The following is a 23,200-nucleotide window of genomic DNA, read 5'->3' as shown; positions in this document are numbered from 1 at the left end:
GGAAAAAAAATCAAGCACTGCCTGAAAGAATGGCTCAAAACATTGAACACTACAGGGCTAGCTATTGCTAATCAACATGTTGCTTTCCTGGACAAACCGGTCTCTGATGTCCCAACAAACTACAGGTTTCACCGGGCCTGCTATTGGCGTTTTATAGACAAAAAACAAACACTAAAGCATCAAGATAAGACAGAACGGTTGAAAGACTTGTTGAAAGTTGTCAACTAGCCAGCCCGTTTTGCCTAAAAGCAGGTATGTTTACTCACTTTTATTTGTTATTCCGAATGTGCAAATAGTACAAGGCTTCTTGATTGCTTTTTAACAAATTATTAGCACAACATAATATAAAAAATGAAGAATTGGAGGAAGCAAAATAATAATGAAGCATAAAAAATAAAAAAATTATGACATATTCGAAAAGGAGTGAAAAGAAGCATAGCTTGTTAGCTCTCACCCTTTGTCAAAATAAAATCTAATTAAAATGTGTGTGTGTGTATATATATACACACACACATACAGTGGTGTGCCCAGGTAGACACTAGGTGGTGCTAAAGCACCTGCCCTTTGCCATCTGGATCAAGCAAGTGCCCTTTCTTTTTTTTTTGTTTTTTGTGGTCCTTGCTTACATGATCCTCTGTAAATGCTTGTTGATTAAAAGCATGTGATAATAATGCCACAATTAATATTCCCTCCACCCCCACCCCACCCGCGAACACATCTGTCAACGTGAACGCGCTGTGCGCACACAAACGGAGGCGCGTTGTAGCAGCAGACAGTGCACAGCTGCAGCCCGAAACACACCTCCTCCCCTGTCCACCAGCCAGGTAACACATAAATAAATGCATTTATTTGTCTCTGTTGTGAAGTAGCCTGTCTCAACGCCACACAGCTGGGCATAAATTAGCCAACTGCTCACCTGCTTAACAAGCTAGACGCTAGGGATGGGCGATATTGACTAAAAAAAAAAATTATCCCGATAATTTCTGGAAATATCGATAATGATAAAAATTACGATAAATAAAAGCTGTCAATAAATAAAAAAAATTACAACTTAGTGTAAACAGGTTCTTTACTAACACAAATAAGCCTGAATACATCAACACTAGACGCATTAAAAAAGGCTACAATAGCTGCTGACTCAAAAAGCTCATGAGCTGATATTTTATGGAATTTATTTGCGCATGTGGATTATTCTATTAATGTTATTGTATGCAATTTATTTCTTTCCTAACTTGAAATGAAATTATTTTCTAAAAAAAAAAAAAAAAACGAAAAACTCCAATAGTGTTTCTACTGCTGATGAATCTTGTTTATTTCATATTTGACAATGAGCTACATTAAGTTATGGTTGATAAATATATCTTTCTGATTTCCTATAATTAACCAGATCAAGCTAATGATTTAATCATTCAGGATATTTAGGTGTAATAATCTCAATAGCTACATTAGACTAATGGGACCCGCTTTGTCTTCTGAACACGTGAAATATAATTTTAAAAAAATGCGTTTCACAAGTTGGGATGGATAACAGTGATACAAGTATTAAATCTGACCATAAAGAAATTGGTGGCTCTCTGTGCCTTTATGATAGTAAGACATGTTCTTTCAATCTTTTTACTTGATCTATTTCTTATATGGAGTGGTTAGCGTTAGCTCTTAGCCAAGTCTGTGTGTTGGTGGGTTAGCTTAGCATAGTTAGCTTTAGTTGAGTTTTCAGTTCATAATCGTTGCTACAGGTTGTAGCAAACTGTTATTATTCTAATTTAGGCAGCTACAGCAGGAAATCAGTAGGCCATCTACCAGCAAAGAAGTAGAGATAGATGAATTCCCAGATTCATCTACAAATAAAGCAGAGTCCTTAACAGCACCAAGTCTATGCACAGTTACAGAATCAGAAATGCTGTCTGATGACCAGAATGAGGGAGAACAAGAAAGCATGATGTAGCAGCTGTATGTGAAAGAGATGACGCAATTAAAAAAAATAGCGGCTTGTGGTGCTCATGTTTTCAGGTTCATAATCCACCCAATAACTTATAGTGTTGAGAAGGGTGTTTCCACGGGGAAGTATTTTTGGTGCTACTCATGCTCTCCCTTGTGTGTTAGTGTGGTGAATAAGAGCTGTTCTAATAAAAAATAAAGATTGGAGTTCTATGCTGAACACTCCACCTCCGACTCCCTTTCTTCGGCTCCACACTGGTGACCCCGACAATCCAGGACCTGAAGAAGTTTCCGGGACCGTAGCGAACATGAATAACAACGATAGTTTCGTGAGATTGCCGGAGTTCTGGGAGTGCAACGCTAGAGCGTGGTTCGCCCACGTGGAGGCTCACTTCGCCTGCCTTGGCATCGCGGAGGATGAGAGGAGATACTACCATGTGGTGGCGGCGCTCGGAAGCTCCACAACCTCCAGGTTGGTGGATTTCATCTCTAATCCTCCCGCACAAGACAAGTACGTGACGTTCAAAGCCCATCTCATTAAGACTTTTGAACTGTCCCTCAAAGAGAGAGTCCGTCAGTTGTTCACCATCCAAGGCCTAACAAAGGATGTTAAATCTGCTTGGAGGGGAGCAACCCAATTTTCTTTTTATGGAAATGTTCCTACGCCACATGCCTCCTCGTGTTCAGACTGCCTTAGCCAATACCAGCATTACAGAGCCACGTGCACTGGCTACAGAGGCTGACTGTTTTTTCCTGGCCACGCAGCAACCTTTCCCTGACACACTGGCCCCGGCATTCAGCCTCTCCACCCACAACAGAGCTACACGGATAGCTAATGCCACAGCGGAGCCCGATCGCCGTGGGATTTCGGGGCTGTGCATCTACCATGCAAAGTTCGGAGACAAAGCCAAGAAGTGCCGCCCCCCATGTAGCTTCAGGCCGGGGGGAAACGAAAGGGCTGGTGCTCAGTAGTGGCCCTGAACGCCAGTGACTCCAGCAGGCTACTCATCATCAAAGACATTGTCTCCAGTTGCAAGTTCCTCTGCAACACCGGCGCCCAGAGGAGCATCGTTCCTGCATCGAGGACAGAGATCTTGGTGGGGGGTCACGGGCCGCCGTTAGCGTCCGCTAATGGTATCCCCATCTGCTCTTACGGCACGTGGAGCGTCGAGCTGTGTTTCGGAGGACAGAGGTTCAAGTGGTGTTTCGTAGCTGCTGATGTTGCTTTTCCCCTCTTGGGGGCAGACTTCCTCTGCGCCCACGGTCTCCTGGTGGATGTAAAGAACAACGCCTCAATGAAAGACTGTGCCCGACCGCTACCCGGTCCCCCACATACAGGATTTTTCGGCACACCTGTCTGGCAAGCGAGTTTTCTCTAAGGTGGACCTTGTTCGTGGATATCATCAGGTTCCGGTGCACCCAGCGGACATTCCCAAGACGGCGGTCATCACCCCCTTCAGGTTGTTCGAGTACCTGCGCATGCCGTTCGGGCTTAAGAACGCTGCTCAATCGTTCCAACGGTTGATGGACTCAGTTCTCCGGGACATGCCGTGGATTTTCGGGCTGCCCACATCATGCGACCGTTGTATGAGGCACTTAAGGGTAAATCCCCTGGTCAGGCAATCGACTGGACTGTGGAAAAGGATCTAGCTTTCAGAGGCGTCAAGACGGCACTAGCACAGGCGACGCTGTTGGCTCACCAGTCCCCGTCGGCCCCGATCGCCATCACTATGGACGCGTCGGACTACACAGTTCACGAGCAGTGGGTGGGGGGCGCCCGGCAACCGCTTGCCTTTTTTAGCAGACAACTGACTACCAGGGAACGCAAGTACAGCGCGTTTGACAGAGAGCTCCTCGCGCTTTGGCTCGCGGTACGGCACTTCCGTTTTTTGCTTGAGGGTCGGGAGTTTACAGCGTTCATGGATCACAAACCCCTGACGTTCGCTATGTCCAAGGTGGCGGAGCCGTGGTCCGCACGCCAGCAGCGGCAGCTGGCGTACATCTCGAAGTTTACCACTGACGTACGTCACGTTGCCGGCAAGTCGAACGTGGTAGCAGACTGCCTCTTCAGGGTCATGCTAGGGACGGTTCAGTTGGGGCTTGATTACGTCCGCATGGCAAAAGACCAGATCTATGACTCCAGTGTGTTGGCCCTTAAAGACTCAGGCTCCGGGCTACACCTGGCGGAGGTACCCTTCGGCGATGTGGGCGCGGTGCTCCTGTGTGACACGTCCACCGGCAGGCTGCGGCCAGTTGTTCCCATCGAGTGGAGGCATTCGGTGTTCGAGGCGGTCCACAACCTCTCGCATCCGGGCAGAAAAGCGTCTGTGCGTTTGGTGGCGGCTAAGTTTGTTTGGCAGGGTCTTAAAAAAGATGTGCATTTAGTGCATTTCTCGGTACCGGAGCGGCGGTTTGATCATGTTAACATAGATTTGGTGGGTCCCCTGCCCTCGTCACATGGTTTCACCTACCTGCTCACGATGGTGGACAGAACCACCCACTGGCCTGAGGCTGTCCCACTGGCGGCAACGTCTGCAGCTGATGTAGCCCGTGCGTTTATCGGGACGTGGGTAGCTTGGTTTGGCACCCCGGCTGACATTTCCTCTGACCGCGGTTCCCAGTTCGCTTCCGAGCTATGGAATGCTGTGGCGGAGAGTTTGGGGGTCAAGCTCCACCGTACCACCGCGTATCACCCCCAGGCCAACGGCCTCTGCGAAAGGTTTCATCGCTCCGTGAAAGCTGCTCTCCGGGCCTCCCTCACGGACTGTGGGTGGGTTAATAGGCTTCCGTGGGTCATGCTGGGCCTCAGAACCGCGCACAAGGAAGATCTCCGGTCCTGGTCGGCTGAGTTGGTGTACGGGCAGCCATTGCGGGTTCCGGGGGATTTCTTGCCTCGCGCTAACGCTCCCTGGTTGGCGTCGGTCCAACGTGCCTCTCTGCAGGGTATTGCTAAGACTTTCGCCCCAGTGCCTACTTCTCAGCACTGCACGCCAGTGTCTAGGGTCCCGGCGGAGCTGTGTTCGGCGAGTCATGTGTTTATTCGACATGACGCGCATCGTGCTTCGTTTCAGCCCCCGTACGACGGCCCCTTCCGGGTCCTGGATCACGGGGTTAAGCATTTGGTGGTGGATGTAGGTGGTAGGCCGGATCGTGTTTCGGTGGACCGCGTTAAGCCTGCTCACCTGGACTTAAGCCTCCCGGTGGCGTTGGCGCAGCCCCCGCGGCGGGGACGCCCTCCCGCGGTGTCTCGTTTGTCTGATTGCCCTGCAGTGTTCCCTGACGCACCCCCCCGCCGCCCTGTGGCTGCTGAGTTGACTCGGTGTGCGGAGTCGTAGAGGCCGGCTCGTTGTGCCTCCTCGACACAGTAATTTTATGTATGGGTGAATTCTGGGGGGGCTCATGTGGTGCTTATGTTTTCAGGTTCATAATCCACCCAATAACTGAGGAGTTCCGGGGGGGGGAACTTATAGTGTTGAGAAGGGTGTTTCCACGGGGAAGTATTTTTGGTGCTACTCATACTCTCCCCTGTGTGTTAGTGTGGTGAATAAGAGCTGTTCTAATGGAAAATAAAGATTGGAGTTCTATGCTGAGCACTCCACCTCCGACTCCCTTTCTTCGGCTCCACAGGCTATGCCATATTCAACAGTTGCCATAGAGAAAGACATCCAGGTAAATCATAGTGTGGTCATCAGACTCTTTAAAGACATGGCACCAAGGAGGATGCTGCTTTAGAGAGTGGTAACACTCACTCTTCACTCCTCACTTCAAAATGACACTGTGTACACTTCTTTTGTGAGAAAAATAGTACACTAATGTATCATTGTAGCTTGTAACTTGCTTAAAACCTCTCCATGTGCATTCATTCCAAAGAAATAAAACAATAGTAATTGACTGATCAGTGCTATAGTGTGAAACTGTACCAGTTCAAAGGTCAAGTAATTTTATTAAGATATTGACATAATTATGCAATTACATTCAACATGTGCCTGTAATGTTTATTTAGTTTTTAATCTCACACTGCTATAAAAAGGTAGCCATCACAGTTCTACATGCACCCCCCCCCCCCCAAGGGTTTAGACCCTCGTGAGACAGGTTAGTTTTACCCTACTGATGATGTGTTGTTGTAATAGTAATCCTATTAAGACGAGATACTACTAGTAAAAACATAAAGCTGACTACTTCGCGGATTTCATCTATTGCGAGTTATTTTTTTAGAACGTAATTTCTGTGATAAACAAGGGACTTCTGTATTTGATTAACAAGTTTCAAAGTGAAAAATTCTCTGTTTTCCCTTTTTTCAAAATGGGCACTTTTAGCATCGTTTTTCTTAAAAACTGCAAGGTAGTGCTCGGAGAACTTTTTCCTGAGGAATCTCTAAACATTTCTGATGAAAAATATTTTAAAAATTAGGTAGTGCCCCCCAAGGTGGAACAAATCCCTATTTCTAGGCCTCTTAGAAATAGGGAACTGCCAAGAAAGTTGGCAGTTGGTAATGTTGATTGCTAATCCGAAGAAGAGGGAGGGAGCTGATGTGTCACCTCTGTGATGTCACTAAGTTCCAAACGCCGATATAAGAGAACCACCGGAACACTAGAGAATCAGTGTGTGGACCCGGCTGTGACCTCAAAAAAGAACAGAAGGCAGAGGGGCATCTCGGCACTAAGAACCAAAAAGCTCCAAAAAACTTAACTGCCTGAACCCACGCAAACAAATAAAGGCCAATATGGGACCAAAAAGCCAGGAGCACATGATCCATTGGTAACGTAGAAACTGTTAAATGAACCTAACCTAACCTTAACCCTAACACTGGTGAAAAGTGTGAGTGCTATGTAACGAAGCATTTACCCTGTTTCAGGTTTATAACCTGTGGTCTGCCACTGTGGTATACAGTGGTGTGCTGTAGTCAAATAAAGTTAATGAAGGAACCTACAAAGACAAACACGAGTTGTGAAATTTGTGTGAACCTGGCTTAGCCCTTTCGGAGGGCCGAAACCAAAGATCCGAACACACAGAGATGTGTCCCTTCATAACGTCACTTTTGCTTTGCGCATGCACGATTGTTCCTCAGCTTTACCTCAGTTATGGATTGAAAATAATCACCTTTCTTGTCGTATAACTCTGAACAGACACGTCAAAATGTCCTAATAGTTGCACAATATTTGCATATTTATAAGAACTACATCTGGAGAATAATGTGTGTTTCAAGCACCAATATTTCGAGTCACAAACACTTTAAACCCATTTTCTAATCTTTGTTAACAGCATACAGAGGAAGAACACAGCATGTTTTCTTTCCCTCTGTACTCACCATGTTTTCTGAGGCAAAGACAAAGTAATGCGTCTCCAGTCTTTGAACTCTGATGGGTGGTAAACACTGGAAGCTGTATATTCTGAGCAGCTTGGCATGCCAGGCAGACAGGCCTGTGAGGATCAATCATAGGTTCACTGTAAAACTTACACATCACTTTCACTTTTAATCAACTTTAATTATCTCAGAAAAATGGACTTTAGCACATCTTAAAAATGGGCATTCAAATATACAATACAACAATATACACTACTGATCAAAAGTTTTAGAAGAACACACTTTTTCCAGTTTTTACTGAAAATTATTCAGTTTATTGTGTCATTGCACTCTGAAATGAAACCATAGATCAAATAAGCAATTTGAGTTGAAAAAAAAAATCATGGAATCCATGAGCAATACTCTTCACCTGATTTTATGAGGGACAGAGAGGGTTGTAAGTAACCAAGAAAAGTTGGAACACCAGTAGGAATTAGTAGCACCAGCTTTCAAGGCTGATTCAACCTTCATTGCTGCAGAAAAGCTTTAAATTGTTAACCCACTTTTCGTTCCCTGCAAAAGGTTTATTTGTATAATTCCGAAATATACATTATTTTTCAGTTTTGGGTAACCAAACCTTTTTTTTAGCCTTTGGCTATTCAGTACTTACCTTTGTACATTTCAAGCTATTCATTGGACTTGCATGACTTGAATTGCAATAAATAACAGGAAAAATTAGGGTGTTGTAAAACTTTTGACCGGTAGTGTACATTACAACAATCTCTTGGTGGAAAACAAGAACAAAGGTGGTTCATGTTACATACCTCTTTGACAAGGTGCCAGGTAAGGCCATGATTGGTGGAGAACTCTAAGCGGACCTGGGTGTCGATGTAAGGTGATGCTTCCCGGCCACAGCCCATGACCAGTGAGAACTGGAGACTGTAGGAGGCGCCGATCTGCATCGATTGAGTTTCAACATAACGGAGGCTTGAGCCAGGGCTGGGCTCACCAGAAAAACTGGGACACGGCAGAAAGATGAAAAAAATGTAAGAAAATGTATTCTTATTTTTTTTTTTAAATCTATCATAATAATTGGTTGATTAAACAAATACAATAAAAAAAAAAATGGATTCAACATTAAATAAAGATAAAGTAAAAAATAGAGATACAAATTTAAATTAAGATTAAAAAACATTAAAAAAAATTATACAAAATCAAATTTAAAAAAAGACAAACAAAATCAAGCATTTGGCTTATATGATTGTTCACAATGAATAGCACACCTAAGGGTCCAGTCATGCTGACAATAGGGCTGCACATGTCCAAGGTAGAAACCCAGACTCTGTGTGACATCCAACACGTTGCTGAAGTCCAAACTTATGGTGTTGAACAGCACAGACGTCATGCTGATTTCATCCAGAGCCCAAACATCCTGACCACGGCCCGAATGGTATGGCTGCCACCAGCGGAACTGCACATCAAACTTACGTGCACCGTAAGGAAGCTCGACTGAGACAATCCTGATGAAGAGGGAAAAAAGCATAATCAAATAATCATTATCAAGAACCACTAATCATTTTATTTTTTCAAAAAGGGAATACAAATTGTTTATTTTTATCACTGAATGTAACAACATTCTATATAGAAGAAAAGTGAATTAATATTTTGTAAATATTTCCCTTACAACTTTACATAAAAAGGGTGATCGAAAGCTCATTTTTATTCAAGATAATTAAATAATTAGCTAATCAAATAACTTTAATTTAAAAGAGCAAGGATGGTGCAAGAGTTAAAAAAAAGGAAATCTCTGGAAAAAGGAGAAGCCAAATGTGCTAAAATTGGCAATTTTTCAATTCAATTCAACTTTATTTATATAGCGCAAAATACAACACAGTCATCTCAAAGCGCTGAACAAAATATAAAGTCCATAGTAAAAAAAAAAAAAAGAACCCATCAAGAGCCACATGAACAAGCATTTAGCGACAGTGGGAAGTAAAAACTCCCTCTCCAGCGGAACCAGGTTCAGAGGTGGCAGCCATCCGCTTCAGCTGGTTGTGGTAAGTGAACAGAGGGGCAAACAGACTAGGATAGAAGGATAGTCCATCCGAGTGTCCCAGACTAGTTGAGCCGTGAGCCATCGATCAGGAAGCGCCAGCTCCAGCATCGAGACACCTGAAACAGAAAAGAGAGCGGAGGATGAGGAGAAGGCACAGAGTATGGGGTGGACATCAGTGTAAATTATGTGAAGCAGTGTGAGCAATATGATGGGTTATGCAATGACGGACAGAAGTAGGGGGTTGTCTACAACCTGGCACAAATGTGTCTGACTGGACATCAACCCATTGCAGCCCATTAGAGGTATGTGTAGATGGTGGATCGTGTTTGAATATAATGTTCGTGTTCCACTATAAAATCTTAGTTCTTAGTTCCTATTTTTAGGTTTAGAGCTTTTTTCCTAATGGTTAGGTTAACTGTATTATACAATATACTCTTTAGTAAATAAGTAGGTTTTGAGTTTACTTTTAAAGGTGGAGAGAGTTGCAGCCTCCCGTACTAAAACTGGGAGCTGGTTCCAAAGGTGAGACGCTTGGTAGCTGCCTCCTGTTCTCCTTCTAGACACATTAGGAACTTCCAGGGGACCAGCAGACTGAGAGCGGTGTGATCTGCCCGGACGATAGGGTACTAACAGGTCTCTAAGATACACAGGAGCTTGATCATGTAGAGCTTTGTAAACTAACAGGAGGATTTTAAACTCTATTCTAGATTTTGCAGGAAGCCAATTCAAGGAAGCAACACTGGAGAAATAGGCTCTCTCCTGTTAGTACCTGTTAGTATTCTAGCTGCAGCATTTTGAATTAACTGGAGACTTTTTATTGAGTTACTAGGACATCCTGACAGTAGAGTTACAATAATCAAATCTAGATGTAACAATGCATGGATTCGTTTTTCAGCATCACTCTGGGCCAAGACATTCCTGATTTTAGAGATAATACGGAAGTGGAAGAAGGCTGTCCTTGTAATTTGTTTAATATGAGAGTTAAAAGATAAGTCAGTATCAAAGATAATGCCCAAGTTTTTTTTTGCTTTGGTGCTGGGTGACAGAGTAATGCCATCCAGAGACACCATTTGCTCTGATAATTTATCTCCAAAGTCTTTTGGACCAAAATCACTTCGGTTTTATCCTGGTTAAGAAGGAGAAAGTTACGGCTCATCCAGAATATGATTTCTTTAAGACAAGCCTGGAGTTTTAATAACTTATGAGTGTCATCTGATTTCAATGAGATAAAGCTGTATATCATCGGCATAGCAATGGAAATTTATATCATGTTGTCTGATAATGTTACCAAGTGGATGCATTTATAATGTAAAGAGTATTGGTCCCAAAACTGAACCTTGTGGAACGCCATGATTAACTCTGGCGTGCGCTGAGGAGAGATTATTAACATGAACAAAGTGGGTTCTGTCTGATAAATAGGATTTAATCTCAAAAACACGTTCTAGTCTCTGCAACAGTAGATGATGATCCACTGCATCGAAGGCTGCACTGAGATCTAAGAGTACCAGAACTGAGACCAACCCTCTGAGACTAAAAGGAGATCATTGGTTACTTTCACTAAGGCAGTCTCTGTGCTGTGATGGGCTCTAAAGCCAGACTGAAAGCTCTCATATAAATTGTTCCTATGTAGGTGATCACATAGTTGACCTGTGATGACTTTTTCAAGAATTTTGGAATCAAAAGGGATATAATTGGACAAGTCACTTGGATCGAGGGTAGGTTTTTTAAGGAGAGGTTTGATTGCAGCGGTTTTAAAGGCCTGTGGTACATAACCTGTTACTAAAGATGTGTTAATCCAGTTCACCATATTAGTCAGGGCTCTACACTAACTTTTCCAATGGTGGCACTGGTGCGAGTAACTTTCTCAGTTGGTCGCACCAGCAAAGAATTTGGTCGCAGCTTTTTTTTGAGCGGGGATGGGGAGAATGTACAGCATAGTCATGCATGCTAGTGAATAGTCGATTTAACTGGCATACCATAGTTTTGTATGAAGTAAAGATTGACAATGACTCAAGATATATTTGCAAAATGTTTTAGTGTCAATATTACGTTTTTCTGCAACAAGCAGTGGCTGAAATAACAGGTAATTTATTTTATATAATTTTAAAAGAAGACGTAACTTTTTTTAAATAACAGCATAGCATAACAACAGGTTACATGTATTCTGTTTTTTTATTTTGCAGTAATGCTGTACTTGAATTAACTTAACAGTTGGATAACCAACTTAGCATCTGCATTGCTTTACCCCATGGAATTAAATTCTGAGGGTCCAGCTCTTATAGTGGGGTCTCCTAACCCTCTTCCCCTGGTCAGAGGTCTGCAACCTTTACTCTACAAGGAACCATTTAACCACATCTCACCTGGATTAAAGTCCTCCTGGAGCCAAAAAAAATTACCTTCTCAATGAAGACAATACAGTGTATTAAATTATATACAGCTAAAATCATATAGAATAATGTTTGATTTAATTTGATGTGATTTATAATAATCATGTAAATGGAAACGTAAAAATAGTTTAAAATAAAATAATTGACATCAAGAAATAAAACAGTATTTTTTTTAGTTCATGTATTTGAAAGGCTACAAAAAGTAACTTGAATTTGATAACACATGATCATGTGATCAACACATGCGAATTGCTCTTTTCTTGCCACACAAAGTATGCATATTTAACCGGCACATTGGTGGTTAAAATAATCTGTCCCCACACAATTAAAATCTCTATTTTCTTCCAGAATATTTTTTTTGTTGTTTAGTATCTTACCAGGAATTTAAAACTCAGTCATTGTACAACAGAATTTATTTTAGGTTAACTATTTCAATAGTTTTTTTTAAAGCTATAGGGAGCCATTACAAAACAGTCAAAGGGCCACATTAGGCCCCAGATGGGCTGGGGATATTTGAGGAGCTGCTTTGTTGAAGAAATTATTGAGCACTCCTGCAGGGGAGACATTAGCTTTGTTTCTAATTGTTAGAATTTTATCAGTAAAGAAGTGAATGAAGTCGTCACTGCTCAGGTTGACCGAAATAGAGGGCTCAACAGAGCTGTGGCTTTTTGTGAGCCTGGCTACAGTGTTGAATAGAAACTGAGGATAGTTCTTGTTTTCCTCTATTAAAGTTGAATAATAGGAGGTTCTAGCTTTGAGGAGAGTTTTTTTTATAAGCTAACAAATTTTCTCTCCAGGCAGTATGAACTTCTACCATGTTTGAGCAGAGCCACTTACCTTCTAATTTTCGCGATGCCTGTTTTAAGACGCAATTCAGATTTATACCAGGGGGCAACCTTTTTATGAAATATCGTCTTCTTTTTAAGTGGGGCAACAGCATCCAGAGCTGTGTGCAGTGACAACAATGCACTGTTGATAAGATAATCTATTTTCTCTGTCATAGGACATTGATAGCTACTCTCTGTTGAGATATATGGATCAGAGGTTAGCAATGATGGAGCTAAATCTTTAAATCTAGCTACAGCTTTCTCAGACAGTGATCTACTATAGTGTACTCTTTTCTCAGAGTTCAAAGGATAACAGGAAGTGATCTGAAAGAATAGGATTTTGAGGATATATTGTCAGGTGGTCAATATCTAAACCATATGTTAGAGCAAGGTCCAGGGCATGATTAAGATAATGAGTTTGTTTGTTTACATGTTGTGTAGAGCCGATTGAATCTAATAGCGAAGTATAAAAAAAAAAAAAAAAATTTAGCTGTTGTTTCCATCATCAACGTGACTGTTAAAGTCACCTACTATGATAGCTTTATCAGTGCTCAGCACCAGATCAGTGAGAAAGTCAGAAAATACAGAGAGAAACACCGAATATGGACCAGGAGGACAGTAAACTATAATCAATAAAGTGGGTTTCTCTATTTTGTTTTTGGGATTACAAATTTCAAGGGAAGGGCTTTCGAATTAATTTTGGTTAAGTTTGGTTTTTGGGGTAACTGATAAGCTTGAGTGAAAAACTGCTGCCACTTCTCCCCAACCACTCTCACAGGGAATATGGTGATTACCATAAAAGGGAGGGCTGGCTTAATTAAGAGCAACAAAATCTTCATTTTTGAGGCAAGACTCAGTGAGGCATAATAAACTTAGCTGTTGGTCAGTTATAAGATCATTCACCAAAAGAGATTTAGACGAAAGCGATTTGATATTTAACAGTGGACATTTAATAGTTTTTTTATTGTTTAGTGTTCTGCTTGTAGTTTGAATTTTTATGAGATTTTTTTGTTTAACTCCTCTATTGTGGGCTTTAATTTGTATTGCAAGTTGCTCTGTACTGCTCAGCACAATGTTTATGGGGTATAATTGCTCTATATTTTGAGTTAAGGGCTTATCTATGGAAGCGTTTGTTGTAACTGCTGGTTTATTCTCAGCTAGTCATGCGCGTGTGAAGTTGTGAATCACAGACTAGATTTAATTTTAGCATTTGTGCTCCAAGTAAATTTGGGTGGACACTGTCTTTTTCTAATAGATCAGCACGTTTCCAAAAGTTTCAAAGTTATCAATAAATGTGAAATTATGGAGTTTGCAGCAGGATTGTAAGAAGTTAGCCGGCGACTTAATCGTTCTATACCCCTATTTAATGTAGGAAGAAGGCCATAAATTAATATTGATTTCCCACATGCCTTTAGAACGTTAAAGAGAAGGTTAAACTTGTTCATGGTCCGTATCAATTCACGTGGGGGTGGTATCGTTCCTTCCTACATGTATTTTAGTGACAGTTGCTGGCAGCTTTGGCAGCATTTGATTAAGTTTGTTTAAGATATTTTGGACTGTAGCACCTGGAATACAATGTGTGATGGCATAAAATAATCTAATATTCCTCATTATTGAATTGCTGATAATGAGAGAGTGTTAGGAGTGGGTGTGCGCCTGTTATACTTGCCGGGAATGTCCGGCGGGTGGATCACAGCTGGCTGTGGTCGAGTTTCCGTCCTCGAAGTTGACTGGCTGTGGGGCGTCTGGTGGTGCCCGGGTTGCAGAAAGCTGCAGGAAAGTCTCTGCTACCGGCTCCAGTTGATGTTGAAGCAGCTGATGTCCGTGTGTGATCCTCTGATATCAGCTGGCAGTGAAGCGGTGCAGCCGTAGCATGCCTCTGAACTGCAGCTTTGAGGAGGTTTCGACGGGCTACAGAAGAGGTTTTTGGCCGGTGGGAATTTAATCCAGGCAGTCAGTCACTGCACGCCTTCATCCCAGTTACGCACATCGGGTGGAGCAACCCTGAAATCTTGGCGTTCCCATTCAAATCTGGCCTTACGCGCTTTTTCCTGGTGGCTTAAGCTCTTTCCCGCGCTTCTGAACCTGGAATAAGTGCAGCACCCCGAGAAGGTACAACATTATGTTGCACTAGAAGTATGGACTTAGTTATGATTTAAGCCACACAATACTTCCAGAAAGAATCTATTCAAACTGACTGTCACGCTCTCACGGGGGTCACAAGCACGTCAAAGGGTTGACCGTCAGGATTTCTAATATGTTCACATTTTCCAGTTCTAGACGGGACAAAATTCATGACATTTTATTATTCTTTATCCGTTCCTTCCACTCCTGGTGATGGTGATCAGCTGTGTGCTGAGGTGCACACGTTACCTACAACTCGTTAAAACAAAACTCTGACAGACCTCAGCCTCTGTCCACGCTGATCATACTGATGTCCAACTATTTTCATACTGTCCAACATAATGCCACACTTTGATCACACTATAAGATTAAACAACAAGTTGAAAGATTGATGACAGATGATGATGAAGACTAATGCAGGACTGTAAGAAGTTAATAAAAGCTCACAGTGCAATAATCTTGTCCAATAAAGTGTGCTTTATCAATTTCATGGATTTCAATGACATTTAAAAGTGTTCGGAAAACTCCATTATCCGAGATTTCAGGACAGTCCAAAAGAAACTACATCATGATCCAGTCAGCCTCCTTGGCTTCAGACCACCTTCATTGACAGACTTACACGCTTTGGGTCAATTTATGCTCAGTGAATACGAGTAAGGAGATATGTGTGCAACTGCAGGCCCAGTCCAGACCCATAGTTTCTAACCCTAACCAGTAGTAATGACAGTGTTGCAACATCAGTATAGAAAGAACAGATGAGTAACAGTGTGTGAACAAGCAAATATTAGTTCCAATTTAACCACTTTTTATGCCTGTCAGAGTAACTGAGAGTTTGTGTATTGTCTACAGTTGGTGGCTAATTACGTTATTCGGAAAGTGTTCTGTACGAGTGAAGCGTGTTTGTGCCCCTGCAAGATAAAATGTCATACAAAACAAACAGTCTGGACATTCTGGCCCTCATTCATCCACCTTGCGTGAAAACGGGTGGATATCTGACTGCACATTGTGTTGTACAACAGGACCAATGTGGGACTCATAAAACATTTGTATCGGACCAATCCCAGTGTACAAATTATTGACTATTGATGAATGTGGCGGCTGAATTTGATTGTCATTAACATGTTACGCCCTAAAATATTCCTGGTTCTGAGGCCCCGCCCACTGAGGTCAAACAAAGATTTGTAAGGAAATAAAAGTTTCCGAGATTAAAATCAGCATTCTCACAGCTGAGGTGAAGAAAAATGAAGATGTGCTTTTTGGTAGTGTGAAAACTGGATTTTAAGGACCTCATTTTAAACGTCGTGGTAGAGAATAACGGAGGAAGTGAACAGTGTTTTCATAATGGAATGGACTCGGGCTGAGGTTTTATTTAAATGATCAATAATTGTAAATGATGGTGTAAATAAAATCCTCCACAGCCTAAAAGCCTAAATCCCTGCTATTTCATCAAGACAATTCTTTACATTTAGACTAGTCAGGCTCGCAAGCGTGAGCCTGTAAACCCCCCTCTCCCCTGCCGTGTGAGTGCTGCAATCAAACCTCATATTAGGGCAGAGACCCTGGAGGGACACAAATGTGAGCAGGGTGAATTCTTCCTGGGATCAGTGAATTCAAACACGAGTGATGTGACACGAGTGCAACTTCTAAGTGGGGTAACAACTGTGAAGTTTAAAATTAATACTTCGGGTGATTGTAGTTTGATGTGTGAAGAGACTTTCAATACACGCATTCCAGAGAGAGAATTGAGCACAACTAGCGTGTATTTGATTAAATAAAAATTAAATTAAAATGTCATGGACAATTTCAAGTGAATACCACTCATAGAAAAAACTCATATTCTTTTCCTGTGTATGTTATTAAAGAAAAATATGTCAACAACTTACTCAGTAGATCCACAGCAGTTGAGATGGGCCTGGTGAAATGGATCAAGGAGGTCCATGATGCCTTTGGAGAGCATGGCAACATTGATGACTGAGCCTGTGAAAATACAGCTCAAGGACCACACCTCACCGTATGCTGTACAGACTGCTCGCAGAGTCCCAATACCACTGGTGTCAAAAGTCAAGGAAGAGCTAGAATGGCATTATAGAGGAGGTAACAGCCAACTGATTGGTGCGCTTCCATGGTGCCCGTATGGAAAAAGATTGGAAAGGTGCGTATATGTGTTGAAGAAGAACCTAAATAAGCAGGTAAAGTGAAAAAGATTCATCTTACACCAGAAGAGATCACAGCAGGCTGAACGGAGCAGCCTCAGGGTTTTTTCAGATTCCTCTGGGATAACGAGCGCTACAGAAATTTGAAAGAACTATTGATCACATCGCCTGTGTTAGCCTTTTACAACATCAACAGACCCACCGCTGTCTCAGCCGATGCAAACAGCTACGGGCTGGGTGGAGTGCTGCTCCAGCTTCATGGACACAACTAGAAGCAGATAGCGTACTTCTCTAGGAGGCTCACTGATGCAGAAAACAGATATGCACAAATACTGACAGTGACGTGCCGTGACCACTAGGGTTGGGTAGGCACTTTGCAAATCGAGACCACCAATGACAATTTCATATGTTTCTGCTGTCAAGTGTTAATTCAATTCAAATCAATTTTATTTGTATGAAGCAATTTCCAACAAAGTCATCTCAATACGCTTATCAAAATATAAAATTCATAATAAGAAAGAAAAAACCCAATAAGATCCACATGAACAAGTGTTTGGCCATCTAACAAAATCAACATCATAAACACCATTAAAGAAACATAAACAATTATTTTATATAGCCTCCATACTCTCCAACAAGATATATCTCATGACACGACAGCACATCTGTTGTTTGTGTTGGAAACACAGAGAAAATGACAACTCAGATTTGATGTCACATTGGGGACCTGACTGCGCATGCGCAAACACGTAAAATCACGCAATGAGAACGGAGGCAGAAGAGCGACGTGCCTTTGGGAGGGGGCGTGGCCTCCCTCTGCCTTACAGCGGAGCGAAAAAAAAAAAAAAAAATACTGTGCAGCTGTTCCAGCAAACAGCGCTGTTAGTAATTTGCACAAATGTGAACACTTTCAAACTTATAGGTACTGTAGGCTATTGGAAATAGTGATACCAAAAATGCTGAGGGCAGCTACTCTTGATCGAATACATGTCAGACATCAAGGGCTCTCTAAGTGTCACATGAAAACAACAACCATTGCTCATGTCGCCCTGAAGCTCAAAGCAGTGTGTGCTTCATACGGCATCACAGATGTGGTCGTCACTGACAGCGGGCCTCAGTTCACAAGCGCGAGTTTTGAAACCCCGCCTGTTACCTGTGATCGTTACCTCGAGCCCACACCAAGGTAACGGTCATGATGAGAGGGCTGTGCAGACCGCAAAGCGTCTACTAAAACAGAAGGACCCTTTCATTGCGTTGATGTGTTATCGGTCAACTCCATGGTGCAAGAGCCTTGCCCCAACTTCAGCTTGGTGATGATGCTCTCACCAAGCTGGATCTAAAATCCTGTACAACTCCTGCAGTAGTGGCCGATGAGAGTGTCACACCTAGTTCCGACATTATCCAGACACAACAGGGAGCGACGCTCAGGCAAAATCGGCGCCACCTTCTGGAGGTGCCTGCTCTGCAGCAGGTCGGGGAAAAGGAACCTATCTCACCTGCTGGTTAAGACTTTGGTCAAGGTCTACTCAGGCTCTGTTACAGACTAGTTTGGACGGGTCTCTAAACTAGTTGTCAGGTTGGATTTGTGAGCTGACTTGATCTCACAAATGGCCTTTGGAGGGGGTGAAGGGTGACAAAAAAAGAGTTCCTGAAATGCCGTAAAGTTGTTTTGTCAATGATTAATGTCAAAAAATTTCCAAAAAAATTGTAAAGTTCATTGTGGTTTAATCAATGTTTCACTCTGATTCCCACAAAAATAGTTTTGTCTTTGATGGAAAGTTTATGCTTTTGGTTTTCTTAAGGGAAGTAAAACTAAAAAGAAAAAAGGGGCAATTTCAGAGTAACCGAGTGTTTGTGTACTGTCTCTTTACGACAGCTGAGTGCTACGACAGTTGGTGGCTATTTACATGAGTCGGAAAGTATTCTGTACGAGTGAGGCGTGTTCTCGCGCTACAGGATAAAAAGTCATATACAACAAACAGTCTGGACATTCCATGTTGATTACAATGCCCAAACGATATTAGTGAACCCACTTCAGAAGCAAGTTACAGCATTCTACAAGGCCTTCAAGTTGCTATTAACAGTGTCCATTACACATGTAGCCTGTATAATTCTTAAAAAAAACAGACTATTTTTACCCAGAAGAAACTTAATGCATTCGTACTCATGTGCACTGAGAAAGATATTCTCATGACATTGGACAATAATACTGTAATAAACAAGATTGCTAAGACCAGTACACTGCTAAGGTGTTTAGTAATGTTTTAGGGTTGGCCATGTTTCTTTGAAACTTCTCTTTTGCAGAAGAAAGAAGATAGTAGCATTGTTAGAAAGTTATGTTGTACCGTAAACAACAAACATGCAGATGTAGCGGACTAAGTAAGAGATGTCCCACGGTAAAAACTCTCCTCCACAATTGGAATTAATTACACTCTTTTGACTCAAACTTCAACAGCCATAAAGGAACAGACACAGGAAGAGTGGGGGAGAGACAAAGCTCCTCCTCTCAACTGCAGCCCGTCACCCATGAGAGTTGACTCTTCCAGGATCTTCCCCCCACAGGAAAGGCCAAATTCCGGGCTGGAATAAAGGATGCTGACAAAAAGAAAACCAGATTCCAGGAACGATCTTTCAAGACAAAAATGAATTTATGGTGGTCAATATTAAATGAAATAAAATAAAAATAAAAAACAAGGACCATCTAATGTCCTAGAAACATAACTTTGTACATATTTATTCAAGACATGCTATTCCAACTGTAACAGTGTTTTCTATCCGGGAAAAGCGTTTCTTTGGGTGATAAAAAAATGTACTACTAATACTACTAGTACCAATTCAAACTTTTCCAGGAAGGTGTTGAGAATCAATCATATTCCTTGTAATTGAGCAAAGTGTTTCTTTTCTACATCTTTTTGGGTGATTAAGTGTTTTAAGTACTAATTCAAACTAATTGTTAAAAAGTGCAACCATGGGAACAGTTGTTTTCAAGAGTTCAATTAGTACAGTGTTTAGTATGATGTTTTCATATTTGCAAATGTTAAACCTTATTTAGGAGTCTAAAAACCTTTTTTTTTTGTGGAACACACACACTCAACATGTCTTACAATCCTTTTTTGTTTGAAGGCACACGGCTTGAGCCTCATGACCCCCAAACCCCCTCATTCCAGTCCTCCATTTTGTTTCCCTCTAGTTTGTTTTCTTCCAGAGTGTTTTGAAGAAACACTTTAACTTCACTTTAACCAATACGGTTTACGCCACCTAAAATTCAAATGGGAGTTTAGCCAATCAGATCACATTTTGGCCCGGCCTAAAGGTTCAATTCACAGCTCAATTTGCTCAGTCTTTCCAAAGTTTTCTTTGATTGTCCCTCTAAGTCTCCTCTCGGCCTTTACAGCCAGCAGATGTAACTTTTATTGAGGACCACAGAGATAAAGGAAACTCATCTCATGGTCACGAGATCGGGTTTTATGCCACTTCAGATATGACCAACTTTGACTTTTATTTTCATTTAATTTTTTGAAATGACACAAGCTGCTTTTCCCCCTTTTTGAACCACCCTTTTTATAACTTTGCAACAAGTAACTCTGAAATGAACTCTAGCGCGTTTGATCTTGAGATTTTAGTTTTGGTTAAGACAACCATCACCGTCCAGGAGCCGTTCCCAGTGTGGGCGGCAAAACCGAGACCCAATCCAGGCCCAAACAGTATCTTCACAAGCCAGGACAGGATGAACAGAAACATCCTCCAGGTGAAAGCAAAAACAGAAAAGGCTTTCCTCCGCTGACTGTGTACTATGGAGCTGTTGTTGACAGGCCTGTCCGAGGAGTGTAAACTACACACACAACTCTGGTGAAAGGTGGCTTAAAATGAATTGAACCTCTTGATCAAAAACCTTTTTTTTATCAATTTAATTACTTTACTCCTATTTTTCCCCATTGTACATTGTAAGAAAAACACATACTAAACAATCTACACAGCTCATATATCCAACTCAGAATGTGTACAAAATTTATATGATGTGTTATATCAGTTAGTCAGTGGCGACCGGCCCATATTCGCCACTATGGCTGGGGCGCCGCCCTCTCGTTTAAGAGGGGAGAAAGTGCTAAATACATTTTTACAAATTGAGGTACAAATGTCGGTTTTTACTCACAAGTGTTTGCCTTCATGCAATATCAATTATATAAACTACAATTCCCACCTACTGACATTCATTCACATTTGAATCAATCGTGTGCAGTTGCCATGGCAGATTAATAAATAAATAAATATAATAATAATTAATATTACACATTTTTTTAAACCCTTGTTCCCCTACACATAGAACATAATCATATTCATTATTCATAATAATTAGATATCTGAACACTTTTTGGTTGATATTTTATATTGTATAAAAGGACATTATGATATAAGAATGGTGTTGGAGATTTGCACTCTAACACATTGTGGTGCGTGGTTAGCAGGGAAAGAGAATCAGTGGAGAAATGTGGGGCAGGGAGGGACTCTCTTGATCACAGGCACATTGTGATATATTGTTTTTGTTGGGCAATAAATCAGAAAAAAGAACAATCTGTCTGTGTGCTTGTGTCAAGAACCTTTACCTGGCTAGCAGTCTTGCTACCCAAATGTTCTTATATTTATGAATTATAAGTTGTAATGGAACTGTTTCCTTGCTGAGGAAAGAGATTATAGTGTAACTGGACTTGGAATTTTATTTTTGGAATTTAAATTTCCATATATACTTTTAAGTTATAATCACAGCTTAATATGGGCCGGAGCAGGATCCTGCTCCTCTCAGATTTTGACCGGCACATATTTGATTGGATCCTGCACCTTTTTTTTTTTTTTTTAATTCCCAGCACCTCATTCTCTTTTAGGTGTTCTGATTACATGTTGAAGTATTATATTTGTCTTTTATTGAGTCGAAATCACCGGATATGTCATTGTACACACAAAATTGAAGGTAAAAACTGAACGCAAGTGAGAAAGAATAAAGTCAAGCCACGCCCACGCTATGTCTAAAGTGTGATTTTGCGCAGTTGGATTTAAAGAGATGTTTTAGGCCAATAAGTAAAGCAAAGCCTGAGGTTCAGAAGTCCAAGGTTGTTTCTGTAGAAATTGTGTAAAAGAGCGGCAGCAGCACCTGTAGCGAAGATGCTAATGCAGGAGCAACAGACAGGAGAACTATCCAGGGATATGAGGAGGACTCGGGGACAGAGAGAAGAGAAGGACACAATGGTTAAAGTTCTTCTATGGACATTGAGACCAGGGAAGTTTGGACAGAGGCTAATTTCAAAGCCAAGATGAGCTGCAACGATGCGTTCTCTAACGACAATTGTCCATGCTTCTTTAATGCTGATTTATCAGTCTTTTATTTAACATTTAGGTTAATTAGATGTTTGTGTTAACGTGACCCATTTAGTTAGCAAAAGGCATTTTAAAAAATTTATTCTGTAACAAATTTGTCTCTCTCTTACTGCCGGAAGAACACTTGGCGTTTGTTCCGGGAGCTGTTGATTTACAAAGTAAGCACTGGTTATAATTATACAATTTAAATAATAATAGGTGATGATCTGAAAAAAACTCCAGAGCTGAAAATGAGTCGCAAACCCATTTGTAAAGCATGAGAAAGCTCATCAGCAGCTCTGGGTAAACCATCAGCAGCACAAATGCGTGTTAATGAACACATAAAAATCCCAGGCATTAGTGTCAGCTACCTCGGCTCATGGAAGCCTTGATAAGCATAATGCTGAAGCAGAGTCCAGGTGATGCCGTTGTCTGAGGAGTAATGCAGCAGGACACCCTCTCCCGGCTGGTCGGGAGCAGGACATGAGCTCACGATGCTGCGGCTGCCCAGACGAAGCGTGAACTGCAGGTACCTGCAAAGAACAAGGATCACAGGGTCAGGTGTGAGCAGTAGAGGATACAGGAAAGGCAGAGGGAATAGAGGACACCCAAGCACATCAAGTCCCGGTGGGCCGTTTACACAAAGTGGTCCGGTCTGGTTTGCTACGTTTACATTATAGATACTAGTACAGTGCCTGTCGGAAGTATGTATTCATATAGTAGGAGCTTAAGTATAATTGTCAATTATGGGCATAACAACAACATACTCTGTAGCATTATAAAGGGGTATATTTGCAGGTGCAAAGTAAAACAGTGTGTGAAATTTCTCTGGTTTAATTCTATGAGACATGCGCATGATAAATGTGTTGCTTTTTTTTTTAACTAATTTTTATGTTTTTTTTTGTTTGGTGTATTTTTCTGTAATGTATGTTTTTTGGAGTCAATGTGTATTTTTGTATTGTACTTTCTGTTGTCCTTTTGTGCATTTTTTGTATAATTTTTGTTTTTGTTCCCATTGTCGTGTGATTCTGGAGTCATTTTGTGTATTTTTTTTTGTGTAGTTTTGTGCATTTCTGTTGTCA

At 41.6% G+C, this 23,200-nt stretch overlaps 1 protein-coding gene across 2 annotated transcripts in view; it reads right to left on the bottom strand.

Annotated features, from left to right (window-relative positions):
- Positions 1-23,200, bottom strand: part of reln (reelin) — a 316,389-nt gene that overhangs the window by 86,170 nt on the left and 207,019 nt on the right. For both annotated transcript variants that reach the window (XM_028448258.1, XM_028448259.1), the window contains exons 19-22: positions 22,490-22,651; positions 8,506-8,742; positions 8,047-8,239; positions 7,247-7,359 (exon numbers count right to left, since the gene is read on the bottom strand). In XM_028448258.1, coding sequence (XP_028304059.1) covers positions 7,247-7,359; positions 8,047-8,239; positions 8,506-8,742; positions 22,490-22,651 — 705 coding nt within the window. The remainder of the gene's footprint in view (positions 1-7,246; positions 7,360-8,046; positions 8,240-8,505; positions 8,743-22,489; positions 22,652-23,200) is intronic.

The sequence above is a fragment of the Gouania willdenowi genome, chromosome 6 (genome assembly GCF_900634775.1).
Source record: "Gouania willdenowi chromosome 6, fGouWil2.1, whole genome shotgun sequence".
Lineage (NCBI taxonomy): Eukaryota > Metazoa > Chordata > Actinopteri > Blenniiformes > Gobiesocidae > Gouania > Gouania willdenowi.
This window is presented reverse-complemented; position numbering and strand designations above follow the sequence as displayed.